Below are 20263 nucleotides of genomic sequence, written 5' to 3'. Positions count from 1 at the left end.
CCCCTTGCGAGAGATCAGCTATCCCTGTCACGACCAAATTGAATGACTCGGTCCCAGCGACGGGTGGGCAACATGGACTCACCCACATACCGCGAAGCTCTACGCCCTGTGCCTCAAGCAACCGGCTCGCATGACACACGACGAGCTCCAGGCCTGCTATGAACTCGTTGAGAAGACGAGCGGCGACGACTACCGCGCTTCCGCCGATGGCTGGCACCCGAAGAAGAAAATGATCGAGATGAAATCTGCCGAGCTGCGCTACATACTCGTGCGTGATGAGAACAATCATCTACGGGGCTTCACGAGCCTCATGCCAACGCGGGAGGACGGCGAGCCTGTTGTCTACTGCTACGAGATTCATCTCGAGGACGACTTGCACGGGTATGTTGTCGCTTGCCGAACGATCGATCGACCGAATCATCACGTTCCATTTTTGGCGTGCGCTGACTGACTGGCTTGTCGAGCAGTACCGGATTGGCAGCCTTGCTGATGGGCTTTCAGGAGGCCATCGCCCAAAGCATCCCAATCGTCGAAAAGGTCATGCTGACGTGCTTCAAGAGCAACACCAAAGCCCTGGCATTCTACCGCAAGCTTGGGTTCGAGAAGGATGCCCTCTCGCCCGACGAACGGCGCCTGAGGGGCGGCAAGGTCTTCGTCCCTGATTATCTCATCATGAGCCGCATCGTCGCGCGACCTTCTTGAGCTTGGCACTGAGCAGTATCAGGCCAGAGGGATCACCTGGCCTGATTTCTATTTGTAGCCCCCTCCCAGACCCGGACTCGGTGTCTGGCAGCTATGGCGGCTGATTGACAGTTCCCTTCGTCTCAGCCCTAAGATGACGCTAGCCCAGAGCGACGTCTGACGCTTTCCCCCAGAATACGACCAACCAGGCGAAGCGAACGCAACGACGTGCCGCTTTCGGCCAATGATGTATGGAGCGAGGAGGCCAGGCTGAGGCGAAGCTTTCGCCGGTCATCCGATGGAGGGAGCAGCCTAAGCCTCGCACCACACCATCATGAGCATTCGGGGCCTGGTCCATTCCCACAAGGCTGCATGTGGTCAAGCTGTCCATGTACCTTGCGCCTCGTCGACCTTTCTTTAAGACCGCCGCCCCAAGCTGGGGATGCAGAGGGTCGGCATGTATGCTTTTCTGCTTGCACGCCATCAATTGAGCTTCGATTCCGGTCCCGATAGAAACCCGCACAGTCTCATCAATACACTTGCCCTTTTCATACAAACAGACATATTTTCGTCGTCGTGATTGGCAACAGATTCTCCTTGACAGCACATCGTCACAGCCATGGAATACCAGCACCAGCAACAGCAACACGGCATTCAGCCGGCCCCGGAATACACCCAGCAGCCCCCAGGGACAAACTCCACACCGCATCCCTACGGGCAGCTCCCGTCGACGCCCCAGGGCTACCAGCAGCAAGATAACATGCGTGCCACCTACACCGAGAGCGCCAACGTGCGCAACCAGAAATGGGAGAACAGTCTCTGCAACTGCGCCCCCTGCGGCTCATGCCTCCTCGGCACCTTTCTCCCCTGCATGCGTGCGTTTCATCCCCCCTCCCCATGCTGTTGCCTTTAATCTTTTCGACCAAGGCCTTTTGCTGACTCGAAGAAACAGTCCTCGGCAAGACGTCGGAACGGATGCGCGACCCGACGATGCGCAACTACCAGCCCATCAACGTCGACTGCGTGCTCATGTGCGGCATCACGTATTTCACGTGCTGCGGGTGGATCTATGCCATGATCAAGCGCGGCGAGATTCGCGAGCGCTTCCACATCGAAGGGTCCGGGCTGCGCGACTGCTGCACGACGTACTGGTGCCCCTGCTGCGCGCTCATCCAGCAGGACAAGGAGGTTGCGCGGAGGCTCGCGACCGGGCCGATCGTGCAGGGGTATCAGGGGAACAAGGAGGGCATGAACATGAACCGCCAGGTGTGAGCCTCGCGCTCTTGTTTCTCTTGGTGCGGCGTTTTGGTGTTTGTGACGTTTGGGACGGCTTCCTGATTGCCTGCGACTTGTCGAATGCTCGATGCTCTGTACTTATTATTGCCTTGACTTGAAGTTCACGGCATTCTCTCGACGTGGTTTATCGCGTTCTAAAGGCGGGGAAAAAAGGATGGCTGCGGGTGGGATCGAACCACCGACCTCCTGGGGGAGTGTATGTAGGATTCTAGGTCTTCGGAGCGGACGGGTTCTAGGAAGGAAGAAACCCCAGGCGCTCTGCCACTGAGCTACACAGCCTTGGTTGTAATGGATAAACGTGCCCTCTCGTTACGAATGAACTGGGCAGCCGAGAGTATGTCTGCTCGTGACCAGAAAGGTGTCGAGGTGTATTCAGCATATGACGGAGCCACAAGGGTGTCCGGTGTGGTCAGCGGGCTGGTTCTTCGAGCATCCACGAGTGGTCTCCTACAGCGAAGATTCAAGCAGGGATTTTGTGATTCTTTTACGTCAAAGAACTGCCTCGAGCCTGCGCCGCCTTATCCAATCTTGATGCCTCCTCCGCTGGCGCTGACAACACAGCCCGTGATCCAGCGAGCATCCTCACTGCACAGCAAGCCCACGACATCGGCGACGTCCTCTGGCTGTCCGAACCGCGGTATGCTCTGCGACGGGAAGAACTCGTCCTGAAACGCCTGCACGGCGTCCGGCCCGCAGTTCATCACGGCCTCCGTCTCGGTGAGACCGACGGATACGGCATTCGCCGTCGTGCCCTCCATGAAGGCAAACTGCGCCACGTCAGTACGAGAGACTCAAGCGGGCCTGACGATCGATGCCTGCCAAGGAAAAAGGGGGAGGAGAGTAGACGTTACCCGCTCCTCCTTGCCGCCAAAGGCCTGCGCCCAGGTCCGACAGAGCGACTCCCCGGCCGACTTGCCGGCGGCGTACATGAGCTGCCCGCTCCACGGCTGGCGCGCGCGGATGGAGGACAGGTACACGATGCGGCTGCCCGGGCGGAAGAAGCGGCGGCGCACGAACGCCTCGACGATGAGCACGGGCGTCTGGACGTTGGCGAGGAGGCTGCGGTGGACCTCGGCGGCGGTCGTGTCGCCGATGGTGCCGGGCATGGGGTCGCAGGCGCTGTTGACGAAGATGTCGACGCGGCCGGCGAACGAGGCGGCGACGGCGGCGCTGATGACGGCGGCGCAGTCGGGGCTGAAGATGTCGGCGACGAGGCCCTGGATCCGGAGCGAGGCGGGCCGCGGGCGGGCGGTCGCGGCGAAGAGCTCGGTCGTGGCGGCGTCGAGGGTCGAGGCGAGGGCGGCGACGCCGGCTTCCGCTGGTGCAGGTGCCCAGGATGGAGCAGCCCGCGGGAGGCGAAGGTTGCGGGCGATGGCCGAGGCCGAATGCCGGCGGGAAGGCACCCGCCTGATGACGGGCGACCTTGCCGATGAGGTCGAGCTCGCGGGACGCCGGGGGCTGGGGGGGAAGGGGGGATTGGTCGTCTTGGTGCAACTGGTGCCTATGACTAGAGGGGTATCGACGGTACAATGGCTGAGGTTGAGGCAACGGGGGCGGTGATGAAGTTGTTACTGCTAGAGACGTCGATGAGATGCCCATATCGCGAACCCCTCATTTGAGCATCTGCACTGCCTACAGCACGCAGCACTAAAGCAGGCCCGGTTCCCCCAAGTCAGGGATCGACAGCGGTGGTGGCGTTCGACCAGTGCCGATGCGCACGAATTCCATGTGCTACTTCGCTGGCATTGTTGGTGGTTTTGATGCTATCGAGATTATTTGTTCAAGAAACTTTGAAGATACACAACGCATCGTATAATGGGCAGACGAAGCTCTTCTGGTAAACTCTAGTCAACAGGCCAGCGCTGTGTCGCTACAAAGTCATAGGGCAAGCCGAGACTAGTTGCATTGAGTTGGACAGAGTCGACTATCTGCAAACCCACTTTCATTCGTTCCTTGTTCGACCACCAGTGTACGGACGAGTGTCGCTCAATGCATCTCACCGCCCGAGATGGACGGGTAGACACTCGGCAGCATGCCATGCCACGTCTCCATAATGACCCGACCACCCCTGCGCTGAGCTACCCCGTGCTAGCTCGTGTAGCAGGCATCGTGACGCCTGAAAGGGAAAGGCCTCTCTCTCTCTCTCTCTCTCTCATCAGATGTGTGCGATCTACAGGGACGCCTCATTGTCGCTGTGGCCGGGGGATTTGCCGTGGGCTGGTGAGGACGCTTGAAACCCCATCTCATGGTGATACTTCGGTGACTGTCCATCCCATACCGAATAACCGCTGTCGGCCTTCTGCTGGCCTTCTGCTGGCCTGGTGATCCTTCAGTCTGCTCGGCTCCGACTTGTGCCGACACGTGCAGGCGGGCAAGGCGGGTCACGCTGATGACGCTAGATTATCAGATGATCTGATAAGATCGAAATCTCGCATTCCTCGCGCACAGTCTTTTAGTCTTCTAGTCTTCTAGTCTCCTCAGCGCCTTTCATCCACTTCTCACGCCGCCCGTCGCCCCTCTCCCCTCCACGCAGCGACCTGAGTCCATCCCTTCCATCTCCCCTCATGCCGTGGCCATGAGACGCCCTCCGTCTTCTTCGCTTCTCCTGCCACTACTCGCTGCCACGACATGCATCCTTCCTGCGGCCCAAGCCCTAGGTGAGGATCTCACCTTTGGCTCGTGCGAGCTCGCCCTCGCCTACGTCCACTTTGACGACGTCGGAACGAACGCCTCGAAGCTGGCCCAGAGGTGTGAGAGCCGAGATCGGATCCTGTCACTCTACCTCTGCCTCAAGGTCCACGGTGCTGAGGGCGTCGGCATTCCGGGCCTGCGCCATGAAAATGAGACCTGCCAGGCTTGGCGCGACACGCCACTGCCGCCCTTCGACATTGTCGACGCTTACTCCGATGACGATATCGCGCAGCTGAGGCACATCGGCCTCGACGAGCAGCAGAACGGTGCCCACCTTGACGAGGTCATCATGCTGTCTGAGACGCTCTATCGCGCGGCGTTCGATACTCTCGTGAGTCCCTGTCGCACATCGCAGTGAAAGACGCACCACTCATGCCGTACAGGATGCCGTCGAGTATGTCTACTACAACCACTACATTTATGGGTTCGTCTCGCCTGCGTCTCCCCTGTCTTTCCTACAGCGTGGCTCGAGCACCGAGCACTGACTCGTCCACAGCATGGCCATGATTTTCTTCTGGATCGCCGTTGTCGCCTTGGGTGTCCTGAGCCGGCTCATGTCCGCCATCGGCGATGCTCAGCGTTCCGTGGTGAAAGCCCAGCACAGGCATCTCACGTCATTTCCATGCCCTTTTCCGTCTGGCTCAAGCGCCATGTCACCATACCGGCGACCCTTTTGCTAACCCTGCGCCCAGAACCTCGGGTGGTGCACCATCCCGCCGAGGATACAGAGCCTCACCCTCCTCGCCTTCATTGGCATGAACGTATTTCTCAGCCTTTACGGGTACCGCTTCACGGAAAATAATCTCTAGTAAGCTCACGGCAGGCCACGCCGGTAGCGGCAATCCAAGCTAACCGTGCCAGCTTTGGGAGTTTGGAGAGACAGATCTGGCGTTACGGTTCGGACCGCACAGGCATTATTTCCTTCTTCAACTTCCCCGTCATCTGGCTCTTTGCGATGCGCAACAACCTCGTCATTTGGTTGACGGGGTGGGACTTTGGATCCTACAACAACTTTCATCGTTGGGTTGCCCGCGTCGCTACGCTCCAGGCCGTGCTGCATTCCATCGGCTACACCATTCTGATCATCAAAGGTGGGTTTCATTGACCGGCATTTGGGCGCCTGACGCTGACCAATGCTACCAGAGGGTGGTGTCGACTACTTTGCCTGGTGGTGGACGCAGCTCTTCTTCTGGACCGGCGAAATTGTGAGCACGCCTTGCCCGGCCAGCCCATCCAAGTTCTCCTGCTCACATGTCTCCAGGCAACCGTCCTCATGTGCCTGCTTCTGGGTTTCTCCGTGTACTGGCTGCGACGCAAGCATTACGAGACCTTTCTCATCCTGCACATCGTTCTGTCCATCTTCGTTCTGCTCACGATGCTCGGGTAAGTGACGCCTTGCTCTGTGGGAACAGGACCGACGACTGACACGACCACACAGTCATGTGTCAATTTTCAAGGGACAGTACGACATGCTGGCCTGGATACCTGCCATGGTCTGGGGCCTCGACCGCATCATCCGCATGTCCCGCACACTCGCCTTCAACCCCCGCTTCTGGAACACCTGGGCATCGGCTACCTACGACCCCAGCAGCAACATGATCCGCCTCGTGGTGCCGCACTCGTCGAGCGTCTACACGCCCCAGCCCGGCACATACTACTATCTCCACGTCCTGAGTGACACCAAGTTCTGGGAGAGCCACCCCTTCACCATGGCCTACTCGACAGGCAGCAGGCGTCGGCCGTCAAAGGATCTCAGCGAAGACACGCCGCTGATGGACAACCAGAACGACATCAGCCTCGCGTCCGAGGCAGACGGCGAGGACCCCGCAATGACCTTCCTCATCCGACCCTACGACAGCTTCACCTCGCGCCTCCGGGACGCCGCCGGCGCCCACTGGCCGGCGCCCGCGCCGCTGCGCATCCTCGTCGAGGGGCCCTACGGCCACACCCAGCCGTTCCACACCTTCGAGAACCTCCTCTTCCTCGTCGGCGGCAGCGGCATCGTCGTGCCGCTGGCGTACCTCCACGCGCTCGTCGCGAGCCCCCGCACCAAGTCGATCCGCATCGTGTGGGCGTCGCGCGAGCGCGGGTTCGCCGAGGATGTGGTCAAGCACGACCTCGGCCCGCTCGTCGGCTGCGACAAGGTTTCGGTCACGATCTGCATCACCCACCGGGAGGACTTTGCCGACGACGCGCTGTCGGCGCTGCCCAAGACCGCGCTCGTGCGGTACGGCAGGCCGGACGTGCCGCGTGAGGTCGAAGACGCTGTGGTCCGCGGCGCGGGCTGGGAGCCTCGCCGTCGTTGCGTGCGGGCCGGCGCGCATGGCGGATGATGCGAGGAGGGCGGTCGTCGAGTCTCTGGGCCATACGGAGGCGAAGGTGGAATATTTCGAAGAGAGCTTCACGTGGTGAGCATTCTTTTTTTTTTTTTTTTTAAAAAAAATTCTTGCTTCATTATTTGGGCATGGCGTCGCGGCATACTACATTGGCGAGCACGATACCGTGGCATACGCATCAGCGAGCATGGCATCGCATGGGACACTTGGAAGGCGTTTGGATAAGATATCATTAGATCATGAAGATACACGGCCACATTCACAGCCTTGTTTTTTTTTGCACCCCCTTGCGCCCAGCATGCTGTGAGTAAAATCTCCATCATTACGGTGTCATTCCATCATCGCTTGACAACCCCTATCTCTGCTCTTCAACGCTCGTCAAATGCGATCAGCGCGTCTCTCCAACGAGCTCGCTCTTGTCATTGAGTCCTGCCCATTTCGGCTTCCCATCCACGATGTCCACTACCCGCCTCGTGTAGAATATATGCATCCTGATATGTTCGTCAGTCGATTGCCTAAGCTCTCACAAGAGAACAGAAAAGAAAGAAACGCACTCCGGCGCGAAATTGGCCTTGAGCTTCTCGTCGCCCTCAAACTCGACGAGCGCCGGGAAGAGCAGCACCATGTTCCGCCCCTCGTCCATGATGCGGCTGCCGCACCGCGCGCAGCTGACCTTGCACGGCAGGCCGTGGGCGGGCGCCTTGTCGCCGGCGCTGTAAAAGGCCAGGCCCTCGACGCCGCGGTCGAAGGCGAGGTGGTGCTTCTCGAAGATGGCGGCCCACTGGAAGGGCGCGCCGTGGAGCGTCTGGCAGTCGGTGCAGTGGCAGTACTTGGACGCGAGGGGCCGGTCGCGGGACAGGTGGTAGACGACCTGGCCGCAGTGGCAGGACCCGCGGAGCGTGTTGGTGAAGGGCTCGTCTTTGGGGCGGGCGTAGGGCGGGTTGGACTTCCAGTCTTCGGAGCGCGTCGAGGGCATCCTGGCTGTTCGGGCGGTTGTCGACCTGCTGAGGGGCTCGGACAGAGGAGGAGGCCGGCGGCTGGTGAGTGAAGGGGTCAGGTTCGGGTGAGGGATCGGGAACCAATCCGAAGTGGACGTCTTGACGGCATGCCTGGCTCGTGGTGCTTTATGGACAGGTCCAGAGCTCCCCGTTTGATCGTGCTGTGCTGTTTCTTCCTAGAGACGATGGACATCGAAGGCAATCGGTGGCGAGCAGATCAATGACGCGCTGGCGTCGTCATGAATCACCAGCGCGTGTCTCTCAACGCTGAACCTTGCGCTGGCCCGGGGGAAACGCTCCATGGTGATTCAAATGACCGAACTCATGGGGCTGAAGGAAACGTGGGAATCTTCAGACATGCATACAGCTGCGGCTTGTTGCTGCATTCTTGTTCGACTGTTGCCAACGCGTTTTCTCCAACTCAACCCCTGGAGGCACCACTTTGTCAGACAACTCATCTTTCCCGGCTATATTTTTCATCCACCAAACAATCGATTGACAGATCGGCTTTGACATTCATGCCGTGAGCTGCAGCTCCTCAGAAACACACCTTTGTCGCCTGCATCCTGCGGCGGTGTCGCCCGAAAGCTTCGGAGGCATGCCGGGGTCGCCCCCGGAAGAGGCCCACTCATTCCGGATACACCAGGCCCGACACACGGCCGCCGCTGATGCTGTAGGATAGAGCATGTCCTTCAGATCATCTAAGAAGCATGCTTACTACAGCACCGAGGGATTTCCTTGCACTTTGATGAACTGCAGGGAAGATGCTTCGGCTCAACTGAAGTACCACGGCTCGTAGACGGAAACATACCACACCGCTCATTCCCACGCCAACGTCTTGCATTCACAATCAAGTTAAGTCAGGCGGTCAGAATGATCAATTGGAACTTCATATTTGCAACGATTCTACTTCAGAATGCTATAGTTCTGGCCATTCTCGAATGGTTTCGCATTCGGAGACTAGGCACTTCGTTCACCGTACCGGCGAGTCTCGGCCTCCGCCGCCAACATGTTCAAACAGCCTTGCTCTCCACCTCAGCGTCTTGACCACGGCCCTTGTACGTACTCTCGGGCAGCGCGTTAAGCGCATCCTCCTCCTCGTCGAGCTTCCGGAACGCGAGCCAGAAGCCGAGGCCACCGGCGCCGCTGATGCAGGCAATCGTTGTGTAGAGCCAGACGAGCAGGGGATCGGTGGCGAGGCCGACAAAGGCCTGGGCGAGGGCCGACGAGATGGCGAGGACGGACCAGAAGACACCGGTGACGAGGCCACGCATGTTGCGCGGCGCCTTGGTGAACGCGTACTCGAGGCCCGTGATGGAGGCGAGGACCTCGGACAGCGCGATGAGGATGTAGCAGGGCGTTCTGGATCCAGACGCTCATGTACGGCACGCCGTTCTCCTCGATGCAGTCGCGGTCGCTGGCGTAGTTCCCGCATGGGGCGCGCTGGTAGATAAAGTGCTGGATGATGGCGGCGACGGCCATGGAGAGGGTGGCGCTGGCGAAACCGAGGGCGATCTTCTTGATGGGCGTGAAGCGCAGGCCGGCGCGGGCAATGGCAGGGTAGAGGAACTTGTCGCAGATGGGAATGAGGATCAGAAGCGAGAAGGGGTTGAGGTTGGTGATGATGTCGTTGGGGAGGCCGTTGAGGCGCATCGTGGCCGCCTGGTTGATGAGATTGTTGGACATTTGGCCGTAGGCCAGCCAGAAGATGGGGAACCAGAGGAACACGGAGCAAGCCATGAATCCACGGCGTACCTCATCAACCCAGGCGTCGTCGAATGTCATCCAGCTCGGCTTGTCGTGGACCTGGCTTGGGCGAATCTGCTCCCAAAAGTGCTTCTTGCTCATCGAACGGAAGCCGTTGCGCTTGATGCCGTAGATCACAAGACGGAATGACTTGCCAAGAACCGATCCTGTCGGCGGGCGCTTGGCGTACTTGTTGCGACAGAGGACCATGATGATGGGACACAAGAGGAAGAGGATGGTGGGGAGTAGGAAAGACAGCCAAAATCCGACGTACTTTTCGGCGTAAACCATGGAGATCTGACCTACGAGGGCGCCGACGTTGACGAGGAAATAGTAGCGCATGTAGACTCGCGAAATGGTCATGACGGGGTCAACAATGACACGCTCGCCCGACTTCAGTGTCTCAACAGTCATGCGTGGCTGCGTCATCTCGTACTGTTCAGCAATGAGGGGCGAGATATTGGCCTTGAACCAGCCGACTCCGGTGCCAAAAAAGAGGAGACCGACGATGAAGCATCCCAGAGAGCCGCCGGCGTTCTGAATGACAGAGGGCACCGAAGCAACAATGATGATAATGTGCCCTACCGTGGCAATGACAATGGCATACTGGATCGTCAAGAAGCGGCCCCAATACGTGTCGGCCAAGTAGCCGCCTGAAGAGAAAGTTCGTCAACTATGTTGTCGCCCAAGAAGGGAGATTTACATACCGACGAGGGGCATGAAGTAGGACCAGAATGAGTTGAATAGAGTCACAGCCGTAGAAACTTGCTGTCCCATGCCGAGGGCGCCAGCCTGGCCATCGGTGCCCGCAGCACCTGTGGTAGAGCCTTCGGGTAGAGGGTAGCTGATGAAGTTGACGACTGTGTGTTGGAGTGTCAGCCGGATCCCGCTCTCTAGATGTGGGTGCGCTTCTGATGAACTCACAGACAGCGGTGGTGCCGTAGTAGGCAAACCTCTCAACCATCTCAACGATACCAATGGAGTATATGAGCCAGCTAACCTTGCCGTGGACGCGGCGCAACGTCTCGAGCTCCTCATCGGTAGGATACACTTCGCCGTTAGGTCCACGGAGCGAATCTGTCGTTGAAGACACAGCATGCCCTAAGTCTCCCTCGCCCTTGTAACCGGGCTTCTTATCGGTGTTCATGCCCTTCTCGATGGCCGGGTAGTCGGCGCGAGCGGCCTCCACGAGGTCAAGCTCCGCGGCGGTCGACATGATGAGATTGGCAATGTCTTGGACCAGCTTATATTGGCGTCTAGAGTGGGCTTGTGTAGAATCCAGCGCAGACTGGAAAGACGTTACACGAGACGTGCCTGGGAGCCAGCAAAATGTAGTGGGTTATATCTGCTTTTCTACTTCTGGAGGACCAGCTTTCCTCCCGAACGATTGTCGTACCAACCGTGCCCTGTGGACATGCTTGGCTCAGAGTCTGTTCTTCGCAGCGGAAGTAACCATGACATCGCTCTAGCCGCAGCAGATGATCATGGTTGCATTTGGGCGTCTTGGCGTCCTGGAAGGGGAAGCTCAACAGCAGGCCAAGCGAGGTTATCTCGACATATGCACCTCCGCACGGAACTGGCTCAAGTCAACAGACACAGCAATCAGAGCTTCCCCGCACTCTTCCTAGGCTGTCAGGCTGGCTGGAGACCTCCAAGGGGTGTGTCTGTTGACGAGAGAAAAAGTTGCACATGCTTCATTGCAACGCGCGCCCGGCGCGATAGACAAGGGTTCGGTCCATCGCGGGCCCTGTTGGAGGTGGGATCGACGGGAAATCACAGGTTGGGCCTCATACTGTGCAACCTTGAACAGCCAATGAAGCCAGGACTTCTTCACTGGGGTGGTGCGAGTAGGCTCACGATATCTGCACCTGCACAGCATGCACGGCAGGCCAACAAGGTTCTGCTCTGGCCGAGACGTATCCCGAGCCCGACAAACATCGAGCTAGAGTACCTGACCTCACAGCGCCAGCATCCAGTCGCAGTGCCACCCCCGATCTACAAGTGTCCACCGATTCTTGGCGTCTTGGCGTCCTTCCCGGAAGAGGCAGGCGACAAGCCATGTCCCATATCTGGTGACCGGGTGGAAGAGCATATTTTGACGCTCCTTTTTTTGCTTGCCAGTGCGCGCGACGAATTACCTCTTTCCCTCTGGCCTTCATGCGAGTGCCGAGACGGTGACAGGGGGCCACACGGCTCCTTGGCCTTGCGGCACGGGAAACTTCACAGCGGGGAGTGGAATTGCCGCAGGCTCTAGGATGAACTTGGAAGCTGACATTTATTGGAGGCGTCGGCACCCAGGGATTCGAGCGCGTCGTCTGGTGCTTCCCCGGGCGCCACGATTCCTCGTCGCAGCGCCTTCGCGCACGCTTATCAGGCTTAAGCATCGAGAGGCGCTCAGCCACGACGCACACCTTCGTGTTTTCTCCGCTTGTTTGCCTGGACTTCGGGACATGGCTCCGAGTGCTAGGCGCTTAGTCTCGGTCTTGGCCTGATCGAATGAGAAAACTGTGTTCAAGGTGGCTGCTGACATTGAGCAGACGCTGCGTTTCTGATCTTGCCAACATGAAAGAGATTAGTGAAGGGCATGAGAAATATCAGCGGCGACGCAAGTATTTCGAATAGTCGTCACTTCCTCAATGGAGTTTCAAGCGACACTTCGTTCTGCCATCGATGAGTTGTAAGCGATAGATAGGGCTATGGTCCGAATGGCAAAGGGAAACGTGTCGATGTGACGAAGTTATTAAGATGTACCGGCTTCTTCAGAAGGAATGATACAGGAACTATAGAATCCAGGGTGCCTGCGTTTGATTGGATGTAACAAGCGAATCATGACAAAGAGACATCTATCCTGACTTGCTTTGCACAGAGCATCCTTAGCGATCTTGTACCTATTTTGAGATCGAATGATAATCCAAGATGATAACAATAGATCCAGGACGCTGGCAAAGCTCGCAAATCCGATTTATGTGAAGCGAATCTACACAGAAACTCGGTCGAACAAGAACCTCAAGCTATGCTAGCTGTCATATACTCCTTGCTGAAGGGATAGTCTATATATCCAACCGCCGACTTGTTGGTGTAGAACGTCTCCCTGTTGTACAAGTCCAAAGCGAGGTCCTTTGAGATTCTAAACACCAGGTCTGGATTCGAAATGAAGTAGCGTCCAAAGATCACCACGATGTCCTTGCCAGGGTACTTCTCGTCTACGAGCTTCCGAGCCTCCTGGGCCGTATAGCCTCCTGCAATGAGCAGCGGCCCTTTCCAGAGGCGAAAGATCAAGTCGGATTGGTCGCCATCACCATGCTCCGCGTCGACGCTCCCAGATACACGAGCCTCTACAACATGGAGATAAGCTATGTCTGCTTCAGTTGCCTTGCGAATGACGTCCGTGAACTGAGGGGTCGGATTGTCCATTCGCATGCCTTGAAAGGTACTCCAAGGACTCAGGCGGAGCCCGACTCGCTCTTTTCCGATAGCTTGGTTGACAGCTTGCATGATTTCGTCGACAATGCGGCTTCTGTTTTCAATGCTGCCGCCGTACGAATCGTCACGCTTGTTACTAACGTCTTGAACGAATTGGTCGATCAAGTAGCCGTTCGCTCCGTGGATTTCAACGCCGTCGAACCCCGCACGCACCGCGTTTCTTGCAGCTTGTGCAAAGTCAAGAACAGTTTGCTTGATCTCCTCGATGGTCATGGCCCTCGGTACGACTGCGCTATCATCAAAGGTGATGGCGCTGGGCCCAACAATCGGAAAGCCCTCTGCCTCAGCCACCTCGGCCACCGCAGCGCGGCCCATGGCAAAGAGCTGACAAAAGATGAAACTTTGTCTCCGGTGGACTTCGTCGGTGATTTCTCTCCACGCGGCAATTTGATCCTCGTGCCAGATGCCCGGGGCATTGTTGAAGCCTCCGCAGTTGGCTGAGACAAACGTGCCTTCGGTAATGATCAAGGTACCTGGTACAGAGGCCCGTTGGCTATAGTACTCCTTCATCATTGGCGTGGGAACTCGGGCATCGGTCGCTCGAAACCGTGTGAGGGGAGCCATGCCGATGCGATGCTTGACTTCGACATGGCCAATCTTGAGCGGCTTGAAAAGATACGACTGAGACATGATGAGGGATACTGTCAAGTGCTTGATATGAGCGAGAAATACAGATCACAACCCCGAGAGCAATTCGACCTTTATACGCACATCTTCAAGGAGACTAAAAAGAGCATTTGTAATGATTATTGCGAGCTCGTTGGCTGTGGCTTTGGTGATGGCCAAAAGGGGCAACGAGATATTTCCTGAAAGGGAAGCAAGATGTTTCCTATTTAGGGAGACGTTCGTGTAGCGAATCAGCACCTCACCAGCATCCCCACTAGAAGGCTGGAAGATATTCGCGATCTGCTTGCCAGGATGACGAATGCTTATATGTGGATTGCTGCGCTCTTTGCTGTAGTCACTTCCACTGCGGTCCTTCCGCTCCGTACAATTGGCTGCGAACCTTTCCTGTGCAGAGTACACAGCATTCAGGTCCGATTCGCCTGGAGCATACGGGATCACGGATGTGGTCCGCGCTTCACCCACCTCACAACGTTCTCATCCTGCAAGTGACTTGCCCGAGTTTCTGTTTCCTCTTTCATCTATGTGTTGAGTTGATTCATCATCATCATCATCTAGTTGAAGCTATCCAGCGATACCATTAGGCCCCGCCGTATCTACTGTATCGTCCCTACTTACGTTATAATTCTACCGTTTTTCCCCTCCTTGATTGCGTTGTTAACTTGCTAGGGGGCTGAACCGGGCTCATGTAATCATTTCTTCGCCGAGTGTTCGCATTTGGGTATCAGTTCATTCAAATTTTTTTGACTCAACGCCCATAATTCTCTGGGTATTCAGCCGTGCTTTGATGGGTGCTCAAACCTTGACGCTTAATCATTGCCGAGCCTTCGGCGACTCTATCACGTTTCCTCAGGCTGGGCCTCTTCAAAGGCTTGTAGTGACTTGGTCTCTAAGTCCTTTTATCATCAACCGTAGCCTGGTTCTAAACGAATGCGGCAGTATCCGAGCTAACGCTATCAAGGCGCTCACTTAAGAAAATCGAAGTAATGTTGGCCAAGTCGGCAGGATAACCTGAAGGTTACGGATCTGCTACTCATGAACTGAGTATACTTCCACCTCGGAACTTCTATCGTCAAAGCTGCCCTCGAGGGCTCTCATCTCATCTTCGAGCTCCTGGGACGAATAGTTGTGCCTCGCCGTCTCAAAGTCCATCACAACAACGCCATGCCCATCTCGCACGGGAAAGTTGTGTTTGTTGATATCCCCAGACTTTATTCCCAGCTTGTGCAATCGTGTCAAAGCCTTCTTGCAGCTCTAAATGTCTCCTGGCCCGGCTCTTACGCCTCGCAACCACTCAATGGCGAAACCAACCACGCGCCCGCCTTTGCCTTCGGTAAGATGACCGAAAAGTCTTGGGCCAATACCACTGTCATTAATCCATTGGTAGGCAGTCGTCTCAACCTCGATGGAGGCAATTCCCATGGTCAAACCGCAAGTTTGATTAACACGGGTTCGCCGACGTTGAGTTCGGCATGCGTTGAAACGTGAACTCGCTGCCTCATTCGGTCTTGTTGCGTAAAGTCCAACTCGTTCAGCTTCACGGGATGCCAAAGGTTCTCTACCCCGGCAAGGTGCACTGTCTCCGCCTTAAAGAAGGTAACCTCCCCTGTTCTCGGATCCCCAGCCACATGGCCTTTGTTTCAAGTCCCGATTGGCAAGGGCGGAAGGAGCTGGCTCAGGAGGGTGGGCCCGAAGGTGCGGCAATCCTCGGCCCCGCGGCACGTTCCTGGCGCTGTGGTTACGTATTTGACGTGTTGCCTGTCGACGAGGAAGCGATATTCGCTATAATCTGTGTCTTCTTCGTCGACGAGGCACGCGAGAAGCCTGACGTTGGTATTGTTTGGCTTGGGAACGGCCATGGCGGAAAGCGGCACTGAGAGTGAGACGACTGCTTGATTGGCAAAAGAGGGTCTAGATGCACATGGCTGCAGTGTAGCTGAGCTCCTAAGAACGGCAGTACAGCTTTGCTGGTGTAATCGGTCACGAGTCGAGAGCTGGAAGATTCGCTGGCTCGAAGAAAGGAAGAGCACAAGACAGTGATAGGCGTTGTGACGTTGAATAAGGGACCCTGAAATGTACGAGCCACCCAAGGGCCATTCTTCCAGGGCACCTGGTCAATGAGCTTGGCCTATATCTCGCCCAACGGTAGGTAGGTAGTTATCTTACTTCATGCGAGCTCCCCAAGTACATCACAAACAGGCCCGGCCAACACTAGCATAGTATTCAGCACGAACATCACACTTCACAAAGTCAGGGTCCAGCGGATCATAAGTCCCTGTGGCTGGGGATCGCTTCCATCAGCCAAGGTAAGCAGAATCGCGCAGGCTCCAGGTATCCGCGTGGCAAACACAGAACTAATGTACTTCTACAATCTCAGTGGCAAGCATGGGCGTTAAGAGGGACTTTCAGAGTCGCATTTCGGCGTCCGCTTTCCTGACTGCAGGAATGACATCGTTGAGTACCTATTGGTGATGCGAATTCTTGAATCATGCTCAAGCAGTTACTGACTAGTTTCTTTTTTTCCCTGTTTTTTTTATTTATTCTTTTCCTCTACCATTGCCCCATATCCAGCTTGACTCTTCGTATCCTCTTCATCTTCCAGAAGAGCTACATCAGTTTTATTTCGACTTCTCTGCTGTCGCTTTTCGTCAGCAAGTGCATGCAAAATCTCCTTCTGGATCAGCCTCAGCTCCGTCATATCTTTGGCGGGCACTATCGTTTCATCATATGCCGAAATTGCAATCCACGCATCTCCATAATCTACTAAGACATTGACACGATGGATGAATTTCTCCAGAGCATCAAACTCTGGTAGGCACACCCATCCGTGCTTTTTGTCGCCAGAAAGTCCCACAGCTACCGGGCAATGGTCAATAAACAGACTTAGTAGGGGTTCCGCTGTATCGAACATAGTAAATCCTTCTTTTCGAGATACCTTTGCAGCATAGGGGAAGATTTCTTTGGGAACAGGTCTGCGTCTCCAAATCCGTTTTTTAAGGGGATCTTTGCGATATGTCCTTGGATGAGCTTTGTGGGAGGAGCATTGAATATTTAGTTCTTCGCCCTCTCGCAGTGACATTAGTCGAACCAGAAGTGCTGCTGCCTGCGTAGTGTCTGTAGCTGCGTTGTGCAGGAGCTTTGTGCGTTGCGAAGCTACATCTTGAAAACCGCAGGCAACAAGAGTTTCGCGTAAGCTAGGATGAACAAGCCTCTCGTCCATTGCGGCAACTCGAGCCGCCACTTCCTGCAGATCTAGCCAGTGCGTAAAGAAACGCAGTACTTCGGGGTAAAGACCCGACAGAATGCAAAACTCGAAGTGGAGGCTGAAGCCGGCCAAGACGATGGGAGTTTGTCGAGATGGGGGTTGATGTTGCTGCGTGAATTCGTGGATTATATCAGAAATGCTTTTCTCAATCTCCTCATCCACGATCTCATACTTCTGACCGAACCGATGAGGCTGGCGTCTCTTTTCTTGCCTATCTCTACCGAGAACACGAAATCTGTGTGCCTCGATGCAATGTTCGGTGCTGAGATTGTCCAGAGTCCAAAGCATCGTCGAAGATTTGTTAGCAATTGTGATTAGGTCAAGGCTTGGTACGAGAGATAGTCCAATTTCCGCTGGCTTGGAACTATCCGCTCCCCAAGGCTCGGCATCTACAAAAACGAATATGCCGCCGCTTTCAACAACCTGCCTCAAAGACTTGAGGCCAAGGATGTACGATTCGTAAAGCTTTCGCCAATGTTTCGTTCGGAAACCGGTAGGGTGAGGATTGAAAACCATAGCTTGGGCTTGCCTTTCCTGCTAGTTGGTGACAAGTCGATGACAGGCGAGGGTTTGAAGTTCAAGGGTCGAGGGAGGGAGGGTACAAGCGCTGAAACCTGGCGCCTGGTAATGGCTGTGGAGACGAACCCTGCTGAATGTCTGCTTAGTAACAGAAACTCTGCCCCATGTGATTGACCTTGAGGAGTCGCTGGTGGCTTCTTGGTAATCAAAAACCAGCTGGTCATCTTGTCCTGCGCACATGGCCGACCTGTAGTTCATCTTCCCCTTCACGGATACCTTCTTGCCTTTGGCCCAACTGCAGGCAGATTTGCTAGCATGTGCAACATAACCTGTTAATCCACCCAATACTTTTGGTGTCCGTCATCATCGAATACTCCAGTGAAGCTCCCCCGGTCGAAAGCAGGGTGGCTTATCACGTCGCTTGAGCACCATCCGTCCACTGTTGCTTGCCCAATGCCGGGACGAGCCTTCAAGTTCATCTCCATTCAGAACCCTGGAGAATGTAGGGACCGCGCGTCGCTGCGACTCGCCCGGTCACATGCTGTGTCTCAAGCTCTTGAGAGGAAACGACAGCTTCAGCAAAAGTCTGGCGCGAACTTTCGTGTAGTTTCCCCGAATGATAAAGTGAAGGGCCGGGCTGGAAAGCCCTCGAAGAACCTTCAGAACATTGCTTCCCCGCCATATTCTTCAACTATTAACACTCTTGACGCATTTCAAATGCTGGTTGGCGGGCTACCAAGCCTGCAGCGTCTGTTCAAGGTACATTGTAAGAAAAATGTACCACACACGCCAAAACGAACTGAGGCGTTGACTTCTGTGAAACTGAAAAAGATAGTTCCGCTTCAATGCATCCCGTGTTCGACGTAGCAGACGAGCTTGTGCTGCAGAACATATCATGTGTCTTTCGGAAGAGCCCGGATAACCCAGCTCTTCTCTATGCCGTCAGGCTCAATTTTACGTGCGCGGTCATATCTGGCAGCATGAACCGGAAGTGTCTCGAATATAAGGACCAAACTCTAAGCTGTCTACGGCAGAATATGAGCTCTCCTGATTCTGCCATATCAGAATCCAATCTCGGGGCCATTTTGCTACTAGCAGGAGCAGAGGTCAGCCGCTTCTCGTCTAATAAACACTGTTCAGGCTAACAGCTACGTGACAGGCTCGACGTGGACTGCCATGCCAAGTTCAAATACACATGGGTGCAATCCAGAATTTGCTTGAAGCCTGCCTTAAACAGGGCATCGTCCTGAGTGATAACCTAAAGCGTGCCATTTTCTGGTAAGAACCTCCAGTCTATCTATCAAATAAGTCTGACGCCCAAAGATAGGCAAGATCTCAATTCTTCAATAATGACAGGATCGAGCCGAACATTCCATCATCAGTCCTTTCCCGAGCTCTCCTGGAGTAGAGACAAGACATCTTTGACTTTCTTCAAGTTACCGCCTGGGTTCCAGATGTTGTCATCAGTACTGGGACACACCTTTCTCGAGATCATGGAGGATATCCATGCTCTTCAGCAAATCCGAGACACGAATCTCTTCGGCCCAGAAGACGCCATATCCATGGCAAACGTCGACAATCACCAGGCGTCAATTCAGTCACGCATCGTAGACTTGGAAGCCACCTCGTCGATATCAGACTGTTGCTATGTCGGGGCTTATCTATGCTCAACGATGCTGCGGTGCAAAAGGTGGCGTGCCTCGGTCGTGCCGGTAAGCATATTTGGACCATCTTCATCTTCTTCACGCACCTTGAGGACTGACCCGTTGGGTTGATAGCTTCACTTGTCGCTCCGACTGCTGTATAAGCTACAAAAAGCAGACGCCGAACCCTGGTGGGCTGAGCATCGAGAGCTGCTGACTTGGCTACTGCACATTGGTGGGGCATTCGCTCCAGCTGGGACGACGCGCTCGGAATATCTGGGTTTGTTGAAACGCAACCTTGAGGGCAGGCTACGAGGCTTGTACACATCATGGCCTGAGCTGCTTGGCATTCTTGAGAAATTTATATGGTCTGAAAAAGCGTTTTTGGCGCAGGTTCAGGCGTTTTGGAATGAAGTCTACATTCAGCCTGAGCTGGACAGCTACATCCGAACCTGACGCTGGGATCGGCGCCTGCTATCGCTTGTTGGATCCCAGTTACCACCGGGCCGGGGCTGAGTGGACCCGAAAAGGCTTCAAGTTGCGAGGCGTCGAACATGCATTTCCCTGGCAGCATGGACCAAAGCTTCGAGGACCACCTTAGCTTGAGGCCAGGGCTCGGGACTTTGTCCAGGCCAATAATCAATCCTTGGCTAGGTTCAGAGGCATGCAGGAGTGGCGTCGGATGCAGTATTTCAGATTGCCTGCTTTCCCACCAGGTTCAAGTTTTATGCACCGTCCTCGGAAAATGTGTAAGATGATTGGTTCTGCTGCCTCAACCCAGCTATGACACTCATCGCCAGCCATCGTGAAAGTCAACATAAAGAGTCACGACGGTCCCATTTAGATGTTTGAGTTTGAATCTTCAGCTAGGCTCTCCTTTGCAACTCAATTCTATATCCAGCATCCTTCTCAACCATGGTCCAAGAATCGTCCATCGAGACCTTGGACCCTCTCGAGGGAACGCCCGATTTGACAGACAAA

General features: G+C 55.5%; 10 protein-coding genes and 1 pseudogene across 11 annotated transcripts in view; 4 read left to right on the top strand and 7 right to left on the bottom strand.

Annotated features, from left to right (window-relative positions):
- The window catches only part of VDBG_03919 (conserved hypothetical protein), a gene marked incomplete at both ends in the record, with an annotated part of 1724 nt that extends 1022 nt beyond the window's left edge, over window positions 1-702 (top strand). The window contains 2 exons of the mRNA XM_003005920.1: window positions 58-381; window positions 468-702. Coding sequence (XP_003005966.1) covers window positions 58-381; window positions 468-702 — 559 coding nt within the window. The remainder of the gene's footprint in view (window positions 1-57; window positions 382-467) is intronic.
- A 598-nt stretch (window positions 703-1300) lies between these two features.
- On the top strand, window positions 1301-1953 carry VDBG_03918 (PLAC8 family protein; the record flags this gene model as incomplete). Its single annotated transcript, XM_003005919.1, has 2 exons — window positions 1301-1556; window positions 1634-1953. 2 exons carry the CDS (start codon window positions 1301-1303, stop codon window positions 1951-1953), a joined length of 576 nt encoding a protein of 191 aa, XP_003005965.1.
- A 179-nt stretch (window positions 1954-2132) lies between these two features.
- VDBG_15084 lies at window positions 2133-2256 on the bottom strand (annotated as a pseudogene). The gene has a single exon. The product of its transcript is annotated as a tRNA-OTHER (tRNA).
- A 239-nt stretch (window positions 2257-2495) lies between these two features.
- On the bottom strand, window positions 2496-3083 carry VDBG_03917 (conserved hypothetical protein; the record flags this gene model as incomplete). Its single annotated transcript, XM_003005918.1, has 2 exons — window positions 2496-2744; window positions 2829-3083. 2 exons carry the CDS (start codon window positions 3081-3083, stop codon window positions 2496-2498), a joined length of 504 nt encoding a protein of 167 aa, XP_003005964.1.
- Window positions 3084-4552: 1469 nt separating this feature from the next.
- Window positions 4553-7001, top strand: VDBG_03916 (ferric-chelate reductase; the record flags this gene model as incomplete). Its single annotated transcript, XM_003005917.1, has 7 exons — window positions 4553-4999; window positions 5052-5092; window positions 5165-5255; window positions 5361-5476; window positions 5530-5759; window positions 5850-6051; window positions 6107-7001. 7 exons carry the CDS (start codon window positions 4553-4555, stop codon window positions 6999-7001), a joined length of 2022 nt encoding a protein of 673 aa, XP_003005963.1.
- Window positions 7002-7392: 391 nt separating this feature from the next.
- Window positions 7393-7980, bottom strand: VDBG_03915 (conserved hypothetical protein; the record flags this gene model as incomplete). Its single annotated transcript, XM_003005916.1, has 2 exons — window positions 7393-7495; window positions 7559-7980. 2 exons carry the CDS (start codon window positions 7978-7980, stop codon window positions 7393-7395), a joined length of 525 nt encoding a protein of 174 aa, XP_003005962.1.
- A 1102-nt stretch (window positions 7981-9082) lies between these two features.
- On the bottom strand, window positions 9083-10964 carry VDBG_03914 (peptide transporter PTR2-A; the record flags this gene model as incomplete). Its single annotated transcript, XM_003005915.1, has 3 exons — window positions 9083-10401; window positions 10456-10608; window positions 10673-10964. The coding sequence occupies 3 exons, from the start codon at window positions 10962-10964 to the stop codon at window positions 9083-9085; spliced, it is 1764 nt and encodes a 587-aa protein (XP_003005961.1).
- A 1790-nt stretch (window positions 10965-12754) lies between these two features.
- On the bottom strand, window positions 12755-13861 carry VDBG_03913 (NADPH dehydrogenase; the record flags this gene model as incomplete). Its single annotated transcript, XM_003005914.1, has 1 exon — window positions 12755-13861. One exon carries the CDS (start codon window positions 13859-13861, stop codon window positions 12755-12757), a length of 1107 nt encoding a protein of 368 aa, XP_003005960.1.
- Window positions 13862-14884: 1023 nt separating this feature from the next.
- On the bottom strand, window positions 14885-15007 carry VDBG_03912 (conserved hypothetical protein; the record flags this gene model as incomplete). The annotated part of the gene is made up of 1 exon (XM_003005913.1): window positions 14885-15007. The coding sequence occupies one exon, from the start codon at window positions 15005-15007 to the stop codon at window positions 14885-14887; it is 123 nt and encodes a 40-aa protein (XP_003005959.1).
- A 488-nt stretch (window positions 15008-15495) lies between these two features.
- Window positions 15496-15714, bottom strand: VDBG_03911 (conserved hypothetical protein; the record flags this gene model as incomplete). Its single annotated transcript, XM_003005912.1, has 1 exon — window positions 15496-15714. The coding sequence occupies one exon, from the start codon at window positions 15712-15714 to the stop codon at window positions 15496-15498; it is 219 nt and encodes a 72-aa protein (XP_003005958.1).
- Window positions 15715-18834: 3120 nt separating this feature from the next.
- Window positions 18835-19738, top strand: VDBG_03910 (conserved hypothetical protein; the record flags this gene model as incomplete). The annotated part of the gene is made up of 3 exons (XM_003005911.1): window positions 18835-18917; window positions 18967-19351; window positions 19418-19738. The coding sequence occupies 3 exons, from the start codon at window positions 18835-18837 to the stop codon at window positions 19736-19738; spliced, it is 789 nt and encodes a 262-aa protein (XP_003005957.1).
- Between the last annotated feature and the right edge of the window lie 525 nt (window positions 19739-20263).

Source organism: Verticillium alfalfae, genomic scaffold, assembly GCF_000150825.1.
Source record: "Verticillium alfalfae VaMs.102 supercont1.4 genomic scaffold, whole genome shotgun sequence".
Classification (NCBI taxonomy): domain Eukaryota; kingdom Fungi; phylum Ascomycota; class Sordariomycetes; order Glomerellales; family Plectosphaerellaceae; genus Verticillium; species Verticillium alfalfae.
The sequence above is the reverse complement of the archived record's forward strand: the minus strand, read 5'-3'. Positions and strand labels throughout refer to the sequence as shown.